The 19,408-nt window shown below is 43.3% G+C and overlaps 1 protein-coding gene across 2 annotated transcripts in view; it reads left to right on the forward strand.

Moving 5' to 3' along the window:
- The window catches only part of KCNQ5 (potassium voltage-gated channel subfamily Q member 5), a 627,271-nt gene that overhangs the window by 581,567 nt on the left and 26,296 nt on the right, over positions 1-19,408 (forward strand). For both annotated transcript variants that reach the window (XM_013968999.2, XM_018058845.1), the window contains one exon: positions 16,861-16,969. In XM_013968999.2, the coding sequence (XP_013824453.2) occupies positions 16,861-16,969 (109 nt within the window). The remainder of the gene's footprint in view (positions 1-16,860; positions 16,970-19,408) is intronic.

Below are 19,408 nucleotides of genomic sequence, written 5' to 3' on the forward strand. Positions count from 1 at the left end.
TGCTGAAGCCTGGCTTGGAGAATTTTGAGCATTACTTTACTAGCATATGAGATGAGTGCAATTGTGCGATAGTTTGAGCATTCTTTGGCATTGCTTTTCTTTGGAATTGGAATGAAAACTGACCTTTTCCAGTCCTGTGGCCACTGCTGAGTTTTCCAAATTTGCTGGCATATTGAGTACAGCACTTTCATAGCATCATCTTTCAGGATTTGGAATCGCTCAACTGGAAATCCATCACCTCCACTAGCTTTGTTGGTAGTGATGCTTTCTAAGGCCCGCTTGACTTCACATTCCAGAATGCCTGGCTCTAGGTGAGTGATCACACCATCGTGATTATCTTGGTCGTGAAGATCTTTTTTGTACAGTTCTTCTGTGTATTCTTGCCACCTCTTCTTAATATCTTCTGCTTCTGTTAGGTCCATACAATTTCTGTCCTTTATCAAGCCCAGCCTTGCATGAAATGTTCCCTTGGTATCTCTAATTTTCTTGAAGAGATCTCTAGTCTCCCGTTCTGTTGTTTTCCTCTATTTCTTTGCATTGATCGCTGAAGAAGGCTTTCTTATCTCTTCTTGCTATTCTTTGGAACTCTGCATTCATATGCTTATATCTTTCCTTTTCTCCTTTGCTTTTTGCCTCTCTTCTTTTCACAACTATTTGTAAGGCCTCCCCAGACAGCCATTTTGCTTTTTTGCATTTCTTTTCCATGGGGATGGTCTTGATCCCTGTCTCCTGTACAATGTCACGAACTTCCATCCATAGTTCATCAGGCACTCTATCTATCAGATCTAGTCCCTTAAATCTATTTCTCACTTCCACTGTATAATCATAAGGGATTTGATTTAGGTCATATCTGAATGGTCTTAGTATGGTCTTTTCCCTACTTTCTTCAATTTGAATCTGAATTTGGCAATATGGAGTTCATGATCTGAACCACAGTCATCTCCTGGTCTTGTTTTTGTTGACTGTATAGAACTTCTCCATCTTTGGCTGCAAAGAATATAATCAATCTGATTTCTGTGTTGACCATCTGGTGATGTCCATGTGTAGAGTCTTCTCTTGTGTTGTTGGAAGAGGGTGTTTGCTATGACCAGTGCATTTTCTTGGCAAAACTCTGTTAGTCTTTGCCCTGCTTCATTCCGTATTCCAAGGCCAAATTTGCCTGTTACTCCAGGTGTTTCTTGACTTCCTACTTTTGCATTCCAGCCCCCTATAATGAAAAGGACATCTTGTTGGGTGTTAGTTCTAAAAGGTCTTGTAAGTCTTCATAGTACCGTTCAACTTCAGCTTCTTCAGCATTACTGGTTGGGGCATAGACTTGGATTACTGTGATATTGTATGGTTTGCCTTGGAAACAGAGATCATTCTATCGTTTTTGAGACTGCATCCAAGTACTGCATTTCGGACTCTTTTGTTGACCATGATGGCTACTCCATTTCTTCTAAGGGATTCTTGCCTGCAGTAGTAGATATAATGGTCATCTGAGTTAAATTCACCCATTCCAATCCATTTCAGTTCACTGATTCCTGCGCCGTTGCAGCCTGGCATTCTCGGCCGCTGTCCCTGACCTCGGACATGGGGTAACTCCTCTTGGCCGCCGCCCCTTGGGCATGGGGTCCTCCTGGCTTCCGGAGAAAAAGCACAAGGAAAGCAATATTGTTTGAGATCTTGCGTGTCAGAAAATGACTTTTTTCCATCCTCTTGCTGCTTGAGAGGTTGACTTGATATATGCTTTTCGACCCTAAATAATGTCCTTTGGAATTTTCAGAGCATTGAACCCTTATATGCTCATTTTCAGGACTATTGTCCAGAGCCATTGTGATGTTTGAAGGTGACCAGTGGTGGATGTTGCTCGTTTTATGTTTGGAATTTTGTACAACCCACTTTTACCTGAGTGTTGTAAATTTTCATAATGAAATTCCTGGATATGGCTGTATTTTTGTCTACTACAGTGGAGATTCAAGGGGTCATTTCAAACTGGTGAATCATGACCATCCATTCTAGAATGTTGTGTGTGTGTGTGTGTGTGTTTAATGAGCTCTTCCTTCATCTTCTCTGCTGTCTCATGAAAATTCATCATTTAGAGGCAGGTATGGGGACTGGCCCTTTGACTTCCTTCTCCCATTTTCTACTTCTTTGTCTTTTTATTCTATTTTCTGGACATTCTGGTCAACTTTATCATCCAAACCTGTCATTTCTAAGGTTCTTCATTGTTGCTGTCCTTGTTTACTGTGTCCCTTTTTTTTTGTTTCATACTTATGGTATCCTACCTTTCGATTTTGATCTCTTTGAATTCACTAATACCACAGATATTTTTTCTCATACTGAAGTGTTGGCTCGCACAAGGGTGACTAGAACTTCTCAGCATATGGCCAGTGTCGGTCAGCTTGACCTTCTCTGTGGGTTGATCTGGGTCAGTCTTTTCCTGGGAACCTCTGAGGTTAGTTGTTCAGTCGCTCAGTCATGTCTGACTCTTTGCGACCCCATGGACTGCAGCACCCCAGGCTTCCCTGTCTTTCACCATTTCCTGGAGCTTGCTCAAACTCATGTCCCTTGAGTCAGTGATGCCATCCAACCATCTCATCCTCTGTCATCCCCTTCTCCTCCTGCCTTCAGTCTTTCCAAGAATCAGGGCCTTTTCCCAGCTCTTCGCCTCAGGTGGACAAAGTATTGGAGCTTCAGCATCAGTCCTTCCAATGAATAGTCAGGATTGATTTCCTTTAGGATTGACTAGTTTGATCTCCTTGCAGTCCAAGGGATTCTCAAGAGTCTTCTCCAGCACCACAGTTCAAAAGCATCAATTCTTTGGCACTCAGCCTTCTTTATGGTTCAACTCTCACTTCCATCCATGATTACCGAAAAACCCATAGCTTTGACTCTACGGACTTTTGCACCTTTTAATACGCTGTCTAGGTTTGTCATTGCTTTTCTTCCCAGGAGCAAGCATCTTTTATTTACCTGGCTGTAGTCACTGTCTGCAGTGATTTGGGAGCCCAAGAAAATAAAGTCTGTCACTTACCTTCAACTCTTTCTTCTTGAGCCGGACAGAGTCCTCAGAGGGACCTTCTCCAGACCCCTACCTGGAGGTGAGATCCTGCTGCCGTTGTGATCTTGACCAGTTGCTAGTGGGTTCTCTACATCTGGGCTGTATGTGGTCACCTGACACCCACCCCCTAGGGCCCCTCACTTGAAGCCCTGCAGCCAGTATCCTGTGGGTACAGAAGCGGAATCAGGCAGACTCCACACCACCTTCCTCATCCCAGTTACCTTGCAGGTTCTAGCAGGTCCTGACTGGTCTGAGATGTGAGTGTTGTTGCTTCTCAGCTTTTCTCAGCTTTTCCCAGCCTTAGCTGGGGTTTCTCTCTGGGGTCAGCTTGCCAGCTACCCAGCCTGCCCATCTGCCTTCCTACTTTCAAAATTCTGTGGCTGCTGCCTCTTCTCTTCCTGTTATGGGTTATGTCTTTTTAAAAAGCATCTCATCACTATACTTTTAATGAGAGTTTCAGAGAAGTCAAATTGGATGTGTGCACTCATTCTACTGTCTTAATCCAGAAGGAACCTGTGTCTTCTGTGTGCCTGCGTGTGTACTTCGTATCGTATATGAAAGTCAGATTTGGAAATTGATGCTAGGCCATGCCCACAGCAAAGCTGTCAGGTCCAGTCAAAGGCCAATTGTATTTTCTCTTTACTGTGAAAGTCTTCTACGGAGCTGAAGGTATATACAGCCATTTTCATGGTATATACAGCCATACTTTTCAGAATGTGGTAGTCACAGAATAATCTAGATCTCACTGCTTTTAGGCAGGAAAAAAGAGAGTAAGCTGCACCTTCTCTACTAGTGTATTTGAATGTATCTCTTCATTTCTGCTGTGGATATTACAACTTTATTTTTAGTCCCAAATTTTCCCCTCCACATAGAGAATGTTTTAAAACCAAAAAATACAACAAACATCAAGCACAACTAAATTATGTATTCTCTATCAATATATAATCTTCAATTGTGCTAGCAGCATTTGCATCTACTTTGGTAAAAATATATAGGAAAATGCAATTACCTGTTCAAAATATTAAAATTAGCTCTTTAACTAGAATATTGCTTCATAGGGCAAGGATAGTTTATTTTGAAACCAATATATGTCAATGGCAACAGATACGAATACTGGAACTTCTTTCAATAAAAGCAACTTTTTTCAAACTTTTTCCTAATACTATACAGCCTAGAAAAAAATTTCATGAGAATATGTTCACAAGTGGAACAGTTTCCTTATAGCATTATGTTTGATTTCTATCAGAATTCAGTGAGATGATGTCCTAATTTTTAATAAAATCTCACTTCTCAGCTATTTACTCCAAATCTCCTGGGATTCAGAATGGAGCGAACAATAGTCAAAGGACTGACAGCTCCCACCTTGTCCCTACAGTACTATCACTGTACAGCACTGGGTGAAAAATCCCATTTGGAAAAGCGCAAGGAAGTAAGGACCCATAGGTGCCGCAGAATTCTCAGTGCGCGCCACGGTAATGTATTCACATTCCATTCCCAGAGATTGCTCTTGAAGGGGAAAGTGAGTAAGGATGGGCTTCTTTGTTATGTGAATATAGAGGATGTGCTCTTGCTTGTTGTACTGACCGTAAAATTCTTCTGTTATTTACTGATTGTAAATTTATAGACTCAAAAATTGAAATTGCACCGACAGGTTGCATCTCAACCTAAAATAAAAGCTCAGTATACAGTATTTATTCAACAGATATTTCCTGAGTTCTGCTATAGAAGTTATTCATTCTTTTACTTTGAACTTACTTTACCTCAAATATTTTTGTGTATCACTGGGAGAAAATCCTATTTAAAATCCTATAGCAATTAAATGCTATGAGGAAAACTTGGATTTTTTTGTTTGTCACAGTAGGATCTCAAAAGTGTATCTAGTCATGAGAGATCATCAAAAAAAAAAAAAAAAAATCCAGAGGTTAGCTGGTGAGCTAAACTTTGTGATCAGTCAGACTTCAGAGTTGGAGGTATCACTCACTCTTACTTGTCGCCTCAGTAAATACTAGATTGCTTAACCCTGTCCTTCACCCCAGGCTCTTGAGATAACCAGAGAACAAGGTTACACTCTAGGCTTCCCAGGTGGTGCCAGTGGTAAATAGCATGCTTGCCAATGCAGGAGATGTTAGAGACACAGGTTCTATCCCTGGGTAGGGAAGATCCCCTGGAGGAGGGCATGGGAATCCACTGGAGGGAACCCACTCCAGTATTCTCGCCTGGAGAATCCCATGGACAGAAGAGCCTGGCAGGCTATGGTCCATGGTATCACACGGAGTCAGACATAACTGAAGCAATTTAGCACAGGAAGATACAAAATGAACACAAACTAGTAAATTGTTTAGTATGTTGGAAGGTGACAAGTGCTGTGTGGGGTTGGGGGGTGGGTGGTAAGGTGACTAAGGAGCTACAGATGAGTGGAGGGGGTAGCAGGAAGCCTTGGGTAAGGTGGTCCGAGTGGTCCTCCTGGAGACATGAGGCTAAACACAGGCCTTGGGAGTGGGGGAGCTCCCAGGCCATCTGGAGTGAGCATCCCCAAAGGGAGCCCAGGGTGTGAAGTGCAGGGAGCAACCCCAGGTCTGGAGAAAGCTCTCCTGGAGGGAGCTGATGAGAAGGTAGAGGAGAAGCCAGCACTCTGGATCCTGCAGGCCTGGTGAAGCTTTGGACTTTTAGTCTGGAAAAAATCAGGAGATTGGTGCCCAGGGAGACATGATCTCAATTTTTAGAGGACTGCTTTACCCTTAATTACTCTGTGTCTTGACAAGTCATCTAACCTTATGGATGTCAACCTTGAAAAAAAAAAAAAAAACAGGAAAACAAAAGGGATCAAAGAATTGCAATTTGGGTACATGTATTCAGGTATGTCCCCCTTCACGGACCATAGCCTTGTAGTGGTGAAGGGTCTTCTATAACTCAATGAAACTATGATCCATGCTATCAGGAGCTACCCAAGACTGAAGGTCATAGTGAAGAGTTCTGACAAAACGTAGTCCACTGGAGTAGAGAATGGCAAACCACTCCAGCATTCTTGCTGCAAGATTGGCAGCAAGATGGGCAGGATTAAAAGACACTGGAAGATGAGCCCCCTCAGGTAGGAAGCTTTCCAGCACGCTACTGGAGGGCAGTTACTAATCGCTCCAGAATGAAGCAGCTGGGCCAAAGCAGAAGTGACACTCAGCTGTGGCTGTGTTTGGTGGTGAAAGCAAAATCCAATGCTGTAAAGAACAATATTGCATAGGAACCTGGAATGTTAGGTCCGTGATTCAAGGTAAATTGGACATGGTCAAGCAGGAGATGGCAAGAGTGAACATCAACATCTTAGGAATCAGTGAACTAAAATGAACAGGAATGGGTGAATTTAATTCAGATGACCACTGTATCTACTACTGTGGGTAAGAAGCCCTAGACATGGAGTAGCCCTCATATGAACATAAGAATCTGAAATGCAGTACTTGAAAACAGACAGAATGACTTTGGTTTGCTTCCAAGGCAAACCATTCAACGTCACAGTAATCCATGTCTACGCCCCAACCACTGATGCTGATGAAGCTGAAGGTGTTATATGAAGACCTACACGACCTTCTAGAACTAACACACACACACACACAAAATGTCCTTTTCATCATAGGAGTCTGGACTGTGAAAGTAAGAAGTCAAGCAATACCTGGAGTAATAGGCAAATTTGGATATGAAGCAGGGCCAAAGCTAACAAAATTTTGTCAAGAGAAAACACTGATCATAGCAAACACCCCTTTTTAACAACACAAGAGATGACTCTACACATGAACCTCACAAAATGGTCAACAGTGAAATCAGATTGATTATATTCTTTGCAGCCAAAGATGGAGAAGCTCTATTCAGTCAGCAAAAACAAGACCTGGAGCTGACTACGGCTCAGATTACGAGCTCCATATTGCAAAATTCAGCCTTAAATTGAAGAAGGAAGGGAAAACCAGTAGGCCATTCAGGTATGACCTAAATCAAATTCCTTATGATTATACAGTGTAAGTGATTAATAGATTCAAGAGATTAGATCTGGTAGACAGAGTGCCTGAAGAAATATGGATGGAGGCTGATAACATTGTATTGGAGGCAGTGACCAAAACCATCCCAAAGAATAAGAAATGCAAAATGCTAAAGTGTCTGTCTGAGGAACCTTTAGAAAGAGCTAAGGAAAGAAAAGAAGTGAAAGGCAGGAGTGAAAGGGAAAGATACACCCAGCTGAATGCAGAGTCCAGAGAACAGCAAAGAAGATAAGAAGGCCTCCTTAGTTGAACAATGCAAAGAAATAGAGGAACGAAATAGAATGGGAAAGACTAGATATCTCTTCAAGAAGAGAAGGGGACATTTCATACAAGGATGGGCACAATAAAAGACAGAAACGGTAAGGACCGAACAGAAGCACAACAGATTAAGAAGGGGTGACAATAGTACACAGAAGAGCTATACAAAAATGGTCTTAATCACCTGGATAACCACAATGGTGTGGCCACTCACCTAGAGCCAGACATCCTGGAGTGTGAAGTCAAGTGGGCCTTAGGCAGCATTACTACAGACAAAGTTAGTGGAGGTGATGGAATTCCAACTGAGTTATTTCAAATCCTAAAAGATGATACTGTTCAATTGCTTCACTCATTACATCAGAAAATTTGGAAAACTCAGCAGTGGCCACAGAACTGGAAAAGATCAGTTTTCATTCCAATCCCGAAGAAGGGCTATGCCAAAGAATGCTCAAACTAGAATCCAGGTTCTGCTCAAAATCCTTCAAGCTAGGCTTCAACAGTAGGTGAACTGAGAACTTGCAGATGTATGAACTGGGTTTAGAAAAGGCAGAGGAACCAGAGATCAAATTGCCAACATTCAGTGGATCATAGAGAAAGCAAGACAATTCCAGAAAAACATCTATTTCTGCTTCATTGACTCCTCGAAAGACTTTGACTGTGTGGATCACAACAAACTGAGGAAAATTCTTAAAAAGTTGGGAATATCAAATCATCTTACTTGTCTCCTGAGAAACCTGTGTGCAGGTCAAGAGGCAACAGTTAGAACCAGACATGGAACTGACTGGTTCCAAACTGGGAAAGGAGTACATCAAGGCTTATTTACCCTGCTTATTTAACTTATATGCAGAGTACATCATGCCGAATGCCGGGCTAAATGAATCACAAGCTGGAATCAGGATTGCCAGGAGAAATATCAACAACCTCAGATATGCAGATGATCCCATTCTAATGGCAGAAAGTGAAGAGAAACTAAAGAGCCTCTTGATAAGGGTGAAAGAGCAGAGTGGAAAAGCCGGCATAAAACTCAACTTTCAAAAAACTATGATCATTGTATCTGGTCCCATCACTTCATGGCAAATAGAAGGGGAAAAGTGGAAGCAGTGACAGATTTTATTTTCGTGGGCTCCAAAGTCACTGCAGAGGGTGACTGCAGCCATAAATTTTTAAAAAAAGAAAGAAAATTATAACAAACCTAGACAGCATATTAAAACAGCAGAGACATCAGTTCGACAACAAAGATCTGTACAGTCAAATCTATGGTTTTTCCAGTAGTCATATATGGATGTGAGAGTTGGACCATAAAGAAGGCTGAGCACCAAACAATTAATGCTTTTGAATTGCGGTTCTGGAGAAGACTCTTGAGAGTCCCTTGGACTGCAAGGAGATTGAGCCAGTCAATCCTAAAGGAAATCAACCCTGAATATTCATTGGAAGAACTGACGCTGAAGCCAAAGCTCCAATCCTTTGGCCACTTGATGTGAAAAATGGACTCACTGGAAAAGACTGAGGCAAAAGGAGAAGGGGGCAGCAGAGGATGAGGTGGTTAGGTGGCATCGCCAATTCAATGGACATGAATTTGAGTAAACTTTGGGAAGTAGTGAAGGATGGAGAAGATGGCCATCCTGCAGTCCATGGGATAGCAAAGAGTCAGACATGGCTTAACAACGGAACAACAACAAAATTTGGGTAGAAACACAGATAGTACCCTGATTATAGAAGACCTGATGAAATTGGGATTTTTAATGAAAAGGAAAAAATAGAAGAAGAAAGATGATGAGGCAGGTTGTTTTTGAGAAGAGTCACTTGGTGCTTACAAGCAAAACTAGATTCACACTCCACTGAATAGTCAGGCAAAATGGCCACAAGATAAACATTCATTTTCATAAATCCCCTCAGTGGGTGGTTTTCTCATCCTTGCTGACTTCTTGGGATGCTGTCAGTTCAGCCCAGTTCACCAGGTCAGAAATCAGGATGTGAGGCAGTTCTCCCAGGATGGCTGCTCCAGCCCCATTTTAAAGGTCCCACCTCCGTCATTTCTCACAGCGAGCTGCAGCTCCTGCGTCTCTGAAGTGAGCACAGTATATGCAATCAGTGTGTTATCTTAAAGTACAGCTCATCTTTGTGCACCATCCCACACACAAGGACCCAGAGAATGATAGGCCTCAGTCCAGTCCTAAATTCCTACATCCAGACGTTATTGAAGTCAAAAGGAGATGCTTCCCTGACAAACCAAACATGTCCCTGAGTGTTCTGGGGGCAGCAGGGACCTGGATGAGCAGATACAGGGACGATGGATGCATGGGGTGAAGAATGTGGTCCCTGCCCTCACAGCTCACTGTCTGTGAAGGAAAGGGGCTTGTTAACAGCAATATAACAAGAAATATAAGAGTTTGTACCCAGAACAGGAGACAGGGCAGAGTCAGTCTTGGGGGTCAGGCTACATTTCCCGGATGTAGAAGACTCTTGAAAGGCTCGTAGTTGGAAAGCTGGATCTGAGGTTTCAAACTCTGCCCTTCTGCCCTCACTCTCTTTGCTTCAGATAACTCAAATTAAATAGGAATTGCTCAACTGCAAACGGGCTTCCCAGGTGGCGCTAGTTGTAGAGAACCTGCCTGCCAGTGTAGGAGACATAGGAGACTCCATTTCAATCCCTGGGTCTGAATGATCCCCTGGAGGAGGGCATGACAACCCACTCCAGTATACTTGCCTGGAGAATCCCATGGACAGAGGAACCTGGTGGGCTACAGTCCACAGGGTCACAAAGAGTCTGAGATGACTGAAGTGGCTAAGCAAACTGCAAAATCAAATTCTAGTTTTCAGCATGGCACAAAAATTCTATGCATGCTGAAATGTAAGTGATTTATTATAAGTATCCTGACATTCTTCTCTTTCTTCTCATTTTGGGATGCTTCTTGCTTTTCTGGTGCTCCCTGTATAGAGTCGTCTGTCCACTGCAAATTGAGCATCCACAGATTGCTAGCCAAGAAAAAACAGAAAGAAAGGAGAGTGGGCCATGCAGAGGGTGGCCCTTGGGAGAGCAGCCACAGGTAATAATGCTCAGACAGTACCTTGAGGAACTGTGTGTCATCCGGTATGGCTGCAGCACGAGATGAAACTCCATGTAATAAGATGAGGCTGAATTAGGGCTTTCGAGCTATCAAAACAAAGCTCCCCCTTTCATGGCAACCAGCAATTCAACTTCTAATCTGTGCTGAGGAATTGACTTTGATGTTAAACATCAGTTGATGCAAAGGAAAAGATCCTAGAAGGGAAGAGGCCAAAATTTAATAGGATTTGCCTGAGTGTTAGAGCTATAAACAAATGTTTCTCATTCTACATGATTTAATTTAAAATTCAAATTTTTGAAGTTTCTGGAGTAAGCATGTATCACTGTCATAATGAGAGAAAACCAAAAACTATTTGAAAAGGCAAAAGTCTAGAGCAAAACATATATCATCTGGAGTTTTGGTTTTGTTTTTTTTTTCTGGAGTTCTTATTGGCATCTTGAGGACCTAGCAGCACCCAGCAGAGAACAGAAGAAAGGTCCCCACCAAGGACATGGCAAAATAAAATTGTGCCCTGGGCGTCAGGGCTCAGGTGATTATTCTAAACTCTAGCGAAATTAAAGGCGATGCCTGAGAACTAGCACATGCCTAAAGTGGAGATTCTAGGATGATATTTAAGATGTCAGGAAGTGAGAGTGGGGAAGAGGTAATCAAAAGACAAGTAGCAAGGAAGGAACCCTTGGAAAATCTATCGTAATTCATAACCAGTTGTAATAAATTAGTTATCACCACCGTTGATAGTGGCTATTTTAATGCTTGTTCATTATAGAGCAGTAAAATAGAATCATTACATGGTCCACTTAAATTTCTGAAGTGTATCGTGAACTTGTAGCCCTCACATTTTTACTGTGAGAAACATATTACACTAGTGATTTCCTGTAAGTTCTGCAACTTGGGAAGATTTTGTTTTCTCCATTCTGATTGTTTTCCTATTTTTCAAATACTCTTCAAAAACCATATATTATTTTTGTAATGGAAAAAAATCTTTAAATTCCATAAAGAATTTTAAAAGTGCTGTAAATCACCTCTAATCTCATGCCCTGACACAGCTAATTTCATTTTTACATATTTATTTATAGCTTGTTTTCTTTATATATATCACTGTATATAACCCTCATCAGCAAGAGGATTTGGTCTCATATTTTAATTTTACTGAACATTTACGGATACTTTCATAGTATCATATACTATTCATAATTATTTTTATCATAGTTGTGTAGTACATCATCATGGTCAAATACTATAATTTATGGATTCCTATTTGGGCCATTGAAATTTATATAACTCTCTCTCTACAATAGGCAATAATGCAATAAACATTTTTCAGTTCAGTTCCATTTAGTTGCTCAGTCGTGTCCAACTCTTTGCGACCCCATGGACTGCAGCACGCCAGGCCTCCCCATCCATCACTAACTCCCAGAGTTTACTCAGATTCATGTCCATTGAGTCGGTGATGCCGTCCAGCCATCTCCTCCTCTGTCATTATTACGTTGTCCTTATTTTTTGTAATTTTACTTATTCCTGGCTGCCCCGGCTCTTCATCACTGCGCGGGCTTTTCTCTGGTTGTGGTGAGGGGGACTGTCTCACTGCAGCAGCTTCTCTTGTGAAGCACAGGCTTCCGCAGCTGCAGCACGTGAGCTCAGTCCTCACGGCAGCCAGGCTCTAGAGCTCCGGCTCAGGAGTTCTGGCTCCGGGGCCAAGTTGCCCTGATGCATGTGGGATCTTCCCGATCAGGGATCAAACCCGCGTCTCCTGAACTGAATTGGCAGGTGGGTTCTTTACCATGGAGCCACCAGGGAAGCCCTATCTTTGTTTTCTTTTTGAAATTATTTTCCGAAGATCATTTCTCTGATGATAAACTGTAATAAATTATAAGATTGCTGATCTTAACTTTTTTAAACTCTTTGCTGCCGTGAGATTTTGTTCTGACTTCCACTGTCACGAGCAACACCAACGTGTACCAGTGTCACCTCAGGTTTGTGTTAGCTGTTCGTTTACTATTCTATGGATATAAGTCCATACCTTCAAATAATTTTTTAAATTTCTAATTAGGTTGAAAAGTTTTCTGCCATTTTTTGCTACTGTTGGATTGTAATCCATTCAAATATGTTTCCTTATACATTATAAATATTCAGCTTTTTTATAGCTTCTAACTTTTTCCTCATCAGCACTTTCCTTGCTTTATAATTGACCATTTCACGTAGTAACATTTTCTGCATTCATGACCAAGGCTGCCTGCTGTCCCCTTTATGATTTCTCCTAATGACCAAATATCAGGCCCTTATCATTTCCTGCACATGATGAAACAAATATTTTCTGTTAGGTTGTGACACTTTGGTCTTATTTTGATCTCTGGACACAATATAGCTAGCTCCTTGTGTGTGAAACTGTAATGACTGCCTTGAAAGAGAGCAGGGTCATGCCTGGAAGAGCAAGTCTCAAAGGCTGAAGGGTGGAAAACAGTGGCTAGAATTCGGAACTCAGAGACCTCCAGGCTGGACAAAAAGACGGTGAAACTTGTTCCCAAGTCCCCAGTTTGTAAGGGATTTCTTCTTCTGTTTTTCATGATGTGATCCTTTCCTGTTGTCTTGGGAAGCACCCACACTGTCCCAACTGTGCGAAATACACCAGTAGTGCAAGGGGAGACGTGGGGGTGAGTCTGAGTCCGAAGGTGACGAGTCACATGCCTAGGCTCCAGCTGAGGGTCACGGAGGGCACCATTCTCCACATCCAGTCACACAGATTCCTTGGCGAGCTTTTATAAACTCTGAGGCCTAGGTTCCAGCCTGTCCTGGTATTGAGATTTTTTTTAAATGCTCCCCAGGTGAGTCTAAGATGCAGCCAAGGTTGAAAACCATTGTAATCATTTCATCAGGCAATCTAAAAGAAATCTAATCCATAAGAGCAGAAGACCAAGAGAAAGAACTAGAAACTCTCAGTTCTTTTTTTACACAAACACCTGCCTCTTGATGACAACATTTATGGTGGGACCGGAAAAAATGGTCTTTGGATGTAGCAGAAGCTTCCAGAATGCTCTCTTTATGCCTCTCTCTCTTTAGTCTATAAGGTCCCAAAGGTTCTGTCCAAAAACTAAGGAATACAGTTTCCAAAATATGGGGGAACAGAGTATTTGAAAGTAGATCTTGAACCTGCTAATTAATAGGAGACAGAGCAGGTGGGACAAACAGAAGATTATGTTTCCAGCTTCTTCTCCTCCCAGCACAAACGGGACGTGCAGGGGGCAGGCCTTCAGGATATGGGAGGCTCAGTTACTGGTAGCAGGGCGTGGGGGGCACCTCACTCTGCTGGCACATGGCCCTTAAGGACGGGGGTTTTCAGATCTGCTCATGTGAGCTCCTGTTCCCATGACCACATTCCCCAAACGTCAGGATAGAGGAACAGCGGTGTCATCGAATGGCTCCTAACCAGTTGTGGCTGGAAGCTCAGCGCCCCACATCCAGGGCCTCAGAGGTCAGGCAGAGTTTTAATCCTCTAGGAATCATGACAAAGACCTCACTCAAAAGAATATGGACATCTCAAGACACTTATGAATCAGAATGATGGCATTCCCCCCATTTTTGTGGCTTTGAAATAAAGGGGGAATTTTTCTAACTCAGCCCTTGCTTCAACACATGCCAGTAAAGATTATTTCCTATTAGTTTGCTCTGACCAAACTTGCAAAAAGAAAAACTATTTTTTTTAATCAATCAAGAGCTTAATTTATGTCTTGAATAATCAAGTTGTAAGTGGTGTGATGAAATTCCCTAATGAGATGCCTTAGATACAGTGACGCCCACCCTCTGCCCAACCTGTTCCTAATCAAGATAGAGAGACACAGAAGATCTCACCGGGGGCAGGATGGGGGTGGAGAAGGCTGTCTTATCATCGTCAGAGATATTCCCAGTTCTGCTTGCATTCAGTGCGAACCTTATAGTCTCACTCTCTTTACATCTGTGCTTATTGTGACAGCACCTACCTGCTTTAAAAGTTTTCCATTAACCTGATAATAATGAAAGGACCCTGACTTTTATGCTATTTGACTCTCTGGGGGCTTCCCTTGTGGCTCAGTTGGTAAAATATCTGCCTGCAATGCCGAAGATTTGTAAAGATCTTTATTCCAAATAAGGTCATATTCTAATGTTCTGAGTGGACATAAAGTTGGGAGCAAGACATTCCACCCACTGGCCCCAATTAAGAGCAGGTTGGGATCAAACTGAAAGAAGAAATGTGGAAAGTTCCTGGAAGGATGTTGTTTAGTCTCAGGCATGAAGTTTGTGTGCTAAGAGGGCTGTGGTTATGTGGGTTAATAGGTCAACCAAGCAAACTGGGCCAGCTGCCCTCGAGGTCAGAACCAGCCATCGACACAGAGTCGATGGGCACCTTCTCATTAGAAGGATGGCCCTCTTCTACAAAGAGACGCTGAGGGTCCCCCAGCCAGTGAGCCAGGCTGTGCCCCCGAGCTCTCCTGAACTTCAGGCTGCCTCCGCTGCCCCCTGTGTGTGTCCTGACACTGCTGATGCAATGCAGGGGGCAAGAATTGGACCATAAAGAAGGCTGAGCACCAAAGAATTGATGCTTTCAAACTCTGGTGCTGGAGAAGACTTCTCAGAGTCCCTTGGACTGCAAGGAAGTCAAACCAGTCCATCCTAAAGGAAATCAACCCTGAATATTCATTGGAAGGACTGTTGCTCAAGCTGAAGCTCCAATACTTTGGCCACAAGGTTGGAAGAACTGACTCATTGGAAAAGACCCTGATGCTGGGGAAAACTGAAGGCAGGAGGAGAAGGGGATGACAGAGGACGAGATGGTTGGATGGCATCACTGACTGGATGGACATGAGTTTGATCTAACTGCGGGAGTTGGTGATAGACAGGGAAGCCTGGTGTGCTGCAGTCCATAGGGTCAACAAAGAGTCAGACACGACTTAAAGACTGAACAACAACAGCTCCACTGACCACTGCTGAGGCCTCAAATGAGGCACTTACCTTCTCGGAGCCTTGATTTCAGTATCTAAAAATCAGGCTTGTCATCACCAACTTGTCCAGTTGCTGCAAATAAAAAACCTAACACATGCAGAAGTTTTGTCTAAGTGCCTGGCATACGTTTCAGCAAGTGGTTGTTATTATGATCGTTATTGTGAGGTCATGGTTCTGGAGAACCCCCTTAGGAAGAAGCTTGGGGGCCAGAAGGCCAGAGGGACCATGAACAAGCTGTGAAGACTCATCTGCATCTTTCCCCCCTACTCCACTCCTGGCATACAATAAACCAAGTAAACACACAGTGTCCATTGAATTGAGTGATGCACCAGCTGAGTTCCAGATGTGAGCACTGCTCCAATAAATGGGCCTCTTACAGTCATTCAGGGCTTGCTTACAGCCTGACCAGGACAGCCCATTTCAAAGTCCCTTCTTCTGTGATGTAGCAGATGATCACGGAGCACACCAGGTGACAGAAAGCAGTTTCAGTCCCTTGGTGGTGGTGTTCAGTCACTAAGTCATGCCTGACTCTGTGAGACCCCATGGGCTGCAGCATGCCATGCTTCCCTATCCGTCACTGCCTCCTGGAGCTTGCTCAAACTTATGTCCATTGAGTCAGTGATGCCATCCAACCATCTCATCCTCTGTCGTCCCCTTCTCCTGCCTTCAATCTTTCCCAGCATCAGGGTCTTTTCCAATGAGTCGGCTCTTCGCGTCAGGTGGCCAAAGTATTGGAGCTTCAGCTTCAGCAACAGTCCTTCCAATGAATAGTCAGGGTTGATTTCCTTTTGGATTGACTGGTTTGATCTTGCTGTCCAAGGGACTATTCTTTATGAATTTCATAAGCCCTGACTAACTGGTGTTTATTGTAACTCTGCTTCCTTTTCCAAACTTTGCAATTAGACCGAACGTTGTTTTGCCCAGCTTCTGAGGCATGGACTTTCTTATCCCATCTGAGACGCTGTTCTCAGCTTCAGCCCTGCTGTCATCAGCCAGCTCTGCCCATGTAGAGTAACTGACAGGGAGACAGTGCTCTTGGAGCCAGATGCTCAGCACCCTCGTTCAGGGTGTGGAGCTCCTGGGGTCACGATGTGGGCTCCAACCTCTGTCTAGTTGCCAGTTCATTAAATGTCCAAAACCTTGCTTCCTAACTCCAAACAGTTGCTTTTTAAACTCTGGCTATTAGCTTCAAAAGAACTGAGCAAAAGAGCAATGTGGATAAGCACAAATCCATCACCACTGCTGGGAAGAAAGGATGCCAATGCCCCATGTCCCCTGGTAGACAGGTCAGAAGGGTAGTCATGTCAAGTCATGTGAAATGGGTGAGCTTGCAGGAAAAGGAGAAAGGATAATATTGGGGAAAGCAATTGGTAGCCTCACATGTGTGGATTTATATGCCGAGTCTCTGAGGCTCCCATCCCTATGAAAGACCAACTGGAGAACGAGTTTTACATCACCACTGTGCTATCGTCTAACTGGCCCTTTTCTCCTACAGCTGACACAGCACTTGGCACCGATGATGTGTACGATGACAAAGGATGCCAGTGCGACGTGTCCGTGGAGGACCTCACCCCACCGCTGAAAACCGTCATTCGGGCAATCAGGTTGGTGACAATGTTTCACAAAATGATTCTGAGACCTCCCACTCATTGTTTCAATCACTGTATTGCTAAGTTCTCTTTCCTGCAGGTGAAAGTCGCTCAGTTGTGTCCACTATTTGCAACCCCATGGACTATACAGTCCATGGAATTCTCCAGGCCAGAATACTGGAATGGGTAGCCTTTCCCTTCTCTAGGGAATCTTCCCCACCCAGGGATCAAACCCAGGTCTCCTGCATTGCAGGTGGATTCTTTACCAGCTGAGCCACCAGGGGATCTCTCAGAATAATTTCTTTCTTTCTTCCTGTTCAGCCACATGCCTATTAAATTGTGAGATTTTTTTTTTTAATACAGAACTTGACTGTGTTCAGCATGAGATGTGTTATAAGTGGTGAGTGGAATTTGAAAAACCAGGCCGGGTTCCAGATGGATCACATGAGAATTGGCTTATCGTGTGAATTTCTTGCTTTGGTGTATAGATACAGCTGAATTTTTAAAATTATTTTTATGATTGATGATTCAATCCCTGTTCTGTACTTTGTGTCAAAGAATAGTCTCTCTTTGTTATTTCAAAGCAGGTTGAGTTCTGAACATGGGAAGCCTGAGTGCTTTGTAGGGAGTTGCAACTGTCCTGCCGAAATTTATTTGTAAAGTCTGACCATGGTACATATTCTTTCCTGATGGTGGAAAATTGAGAGTGTGTCCAAAGCAACTTGTATCTCCAGAATCCACTTCCACAAACAATCCAGGATCCACACTAAATGAGCTGCTGCTGTTCTGCTTGCCAAGTTCAGTCCCTTTGGGAGAATGTGTATCTGTGGCAGATGCCGAGTGGCTGTCTGCAAAATAGAATGCCTCTGCTCTCTTTGGCTTCTCCTCCCTCTTACCAGGAAGCCTGGGGAGGGCTGAAACTATCCAGCCCAGTGTAGCTACCTAGGTACTTGGTCTGAGCTCAGACGTCAGCGTGATTGATTTTGCATTGCTGGTTTGAACATCTTGTTAGTCATTGCTGTACTCTGTGGTCAAGGTTGTCTTGGAGAGTAAAGGTGAGTTATAAAGATTTGGATATTAATAAATGTTTGCAGGGACAAAAACCTATGATATGATGAAAATGTTTGTCCAGAAGGTGCTAAAATTTTACCTGTAGCAACAGCTCACACAGAAGTGAAGCTAACCCTGGTCACTTCCCTCCAGAACCTGCAAGCAACACCCCAGTGGTAGGGCACCTGCGTGTCCTGGGGCTCTTGTTTCTTCGTGACCATTACTGACATTCCTTGTCTTTTTCAAAGTCTCCTAGTTTGGGCAGTCATGTGCTCACACTGCCCCCTGGGGATCCCAGAAGCCTTGGGTAATATTTAATCCCAGAAAACCCAAGGATATATAATAAATGCTATCTGCAGCCTCCATTAGATGGATGGAAAGGATCTTTCATGCACTGCCCAACATTGTAGCCACCAGTCACACGAGGTAATTCAAATGCGAATTAATTACAATGGAATGAGCTTCCCAGGTGACACCAGTGGAAAAGAAACTGCCTGCCAATGCAGGAGACACAAGAGACACAGGTTCAAGCCCTGGGTTGGGAGGACCCCATGAAATAGGAAAAGGCAGCCCACTCCAGTATTCTTGCCTGGAAAATTCCAAAGGCAGAGGAGCCTGGCGGGCTACAGTCTATAGGGCTGAAAAAGGAGTCGGACATGACTGAGCCCATGACATGACACAACAATGGAATAAAATGCAAAACAGAGCTCATCAGTGGTGTGGCCAACACGTAAAGCACTCAGGGCCCAGGCGCTGCCACGGCTCCCACTCCGGGCAGAGATGCAGTGCATTCCCATCACTGCGGGAAGTTCTCCAGGACTTGCTGGCCTACAAGTGACCTTGAAATTCTTTCCATCCGTCATGACAGCCGTCAGAGACCCTTGGTCTAATTTGCAACAAATACAGTAAAATCTTATCTCCGGGGAGCAGATTAAGTTTCCTAGAAGTCATACTTAACCCAATTTGTGTCATTTCCCTAGACCTTCTGAAGCTTTTTGCTTTTGCCTTACAATTTACACAAAGAATCTTGAGCTGTGAGGGGAAAAAAAAAAAAATGAAATGGGTTTATTCTGCCAACTCAGCACCTTAGCAGCAGCTTACAATTTATTTTGTTCTACCTTGCTCTTACAACCTGACTGATTTTTGGAAAGTTCTTTGCAGAATTTCCTTGCTTTTCAGAATTCATTCTGGTTCTTATTTTGAACAGGACTTTATAATTTACACATCTTTCCATTTTGTGAATTTCGGAAGCTCTCTGCTTGCTACTTCGTAGCTCTTGATCTGGTGTTTTTCTTCCCTGTTTCCCGATTCTGCTTAGTGGGTTGTTTTTTTTTAATAACCTCTGAGTTCCATTTAAAATTGTTTGCTTCTATAGAAACATAACAGCTACACTCAGTAGTTAAT

This window comes from Capra hircus, chromosome 14 (assembly GCF_001704415.2).
Source record: "Capra hircus breed San Clemente chromosome 14, ASM170441v1, whole genome shotgun sequence".
In the NCBI taxonomy this organism is placed as follows: Eukaryota; Metazoa; Chordata; class Mammalia; order Artiodactyla; family Bovidae; genus Capra; species Capra hircus.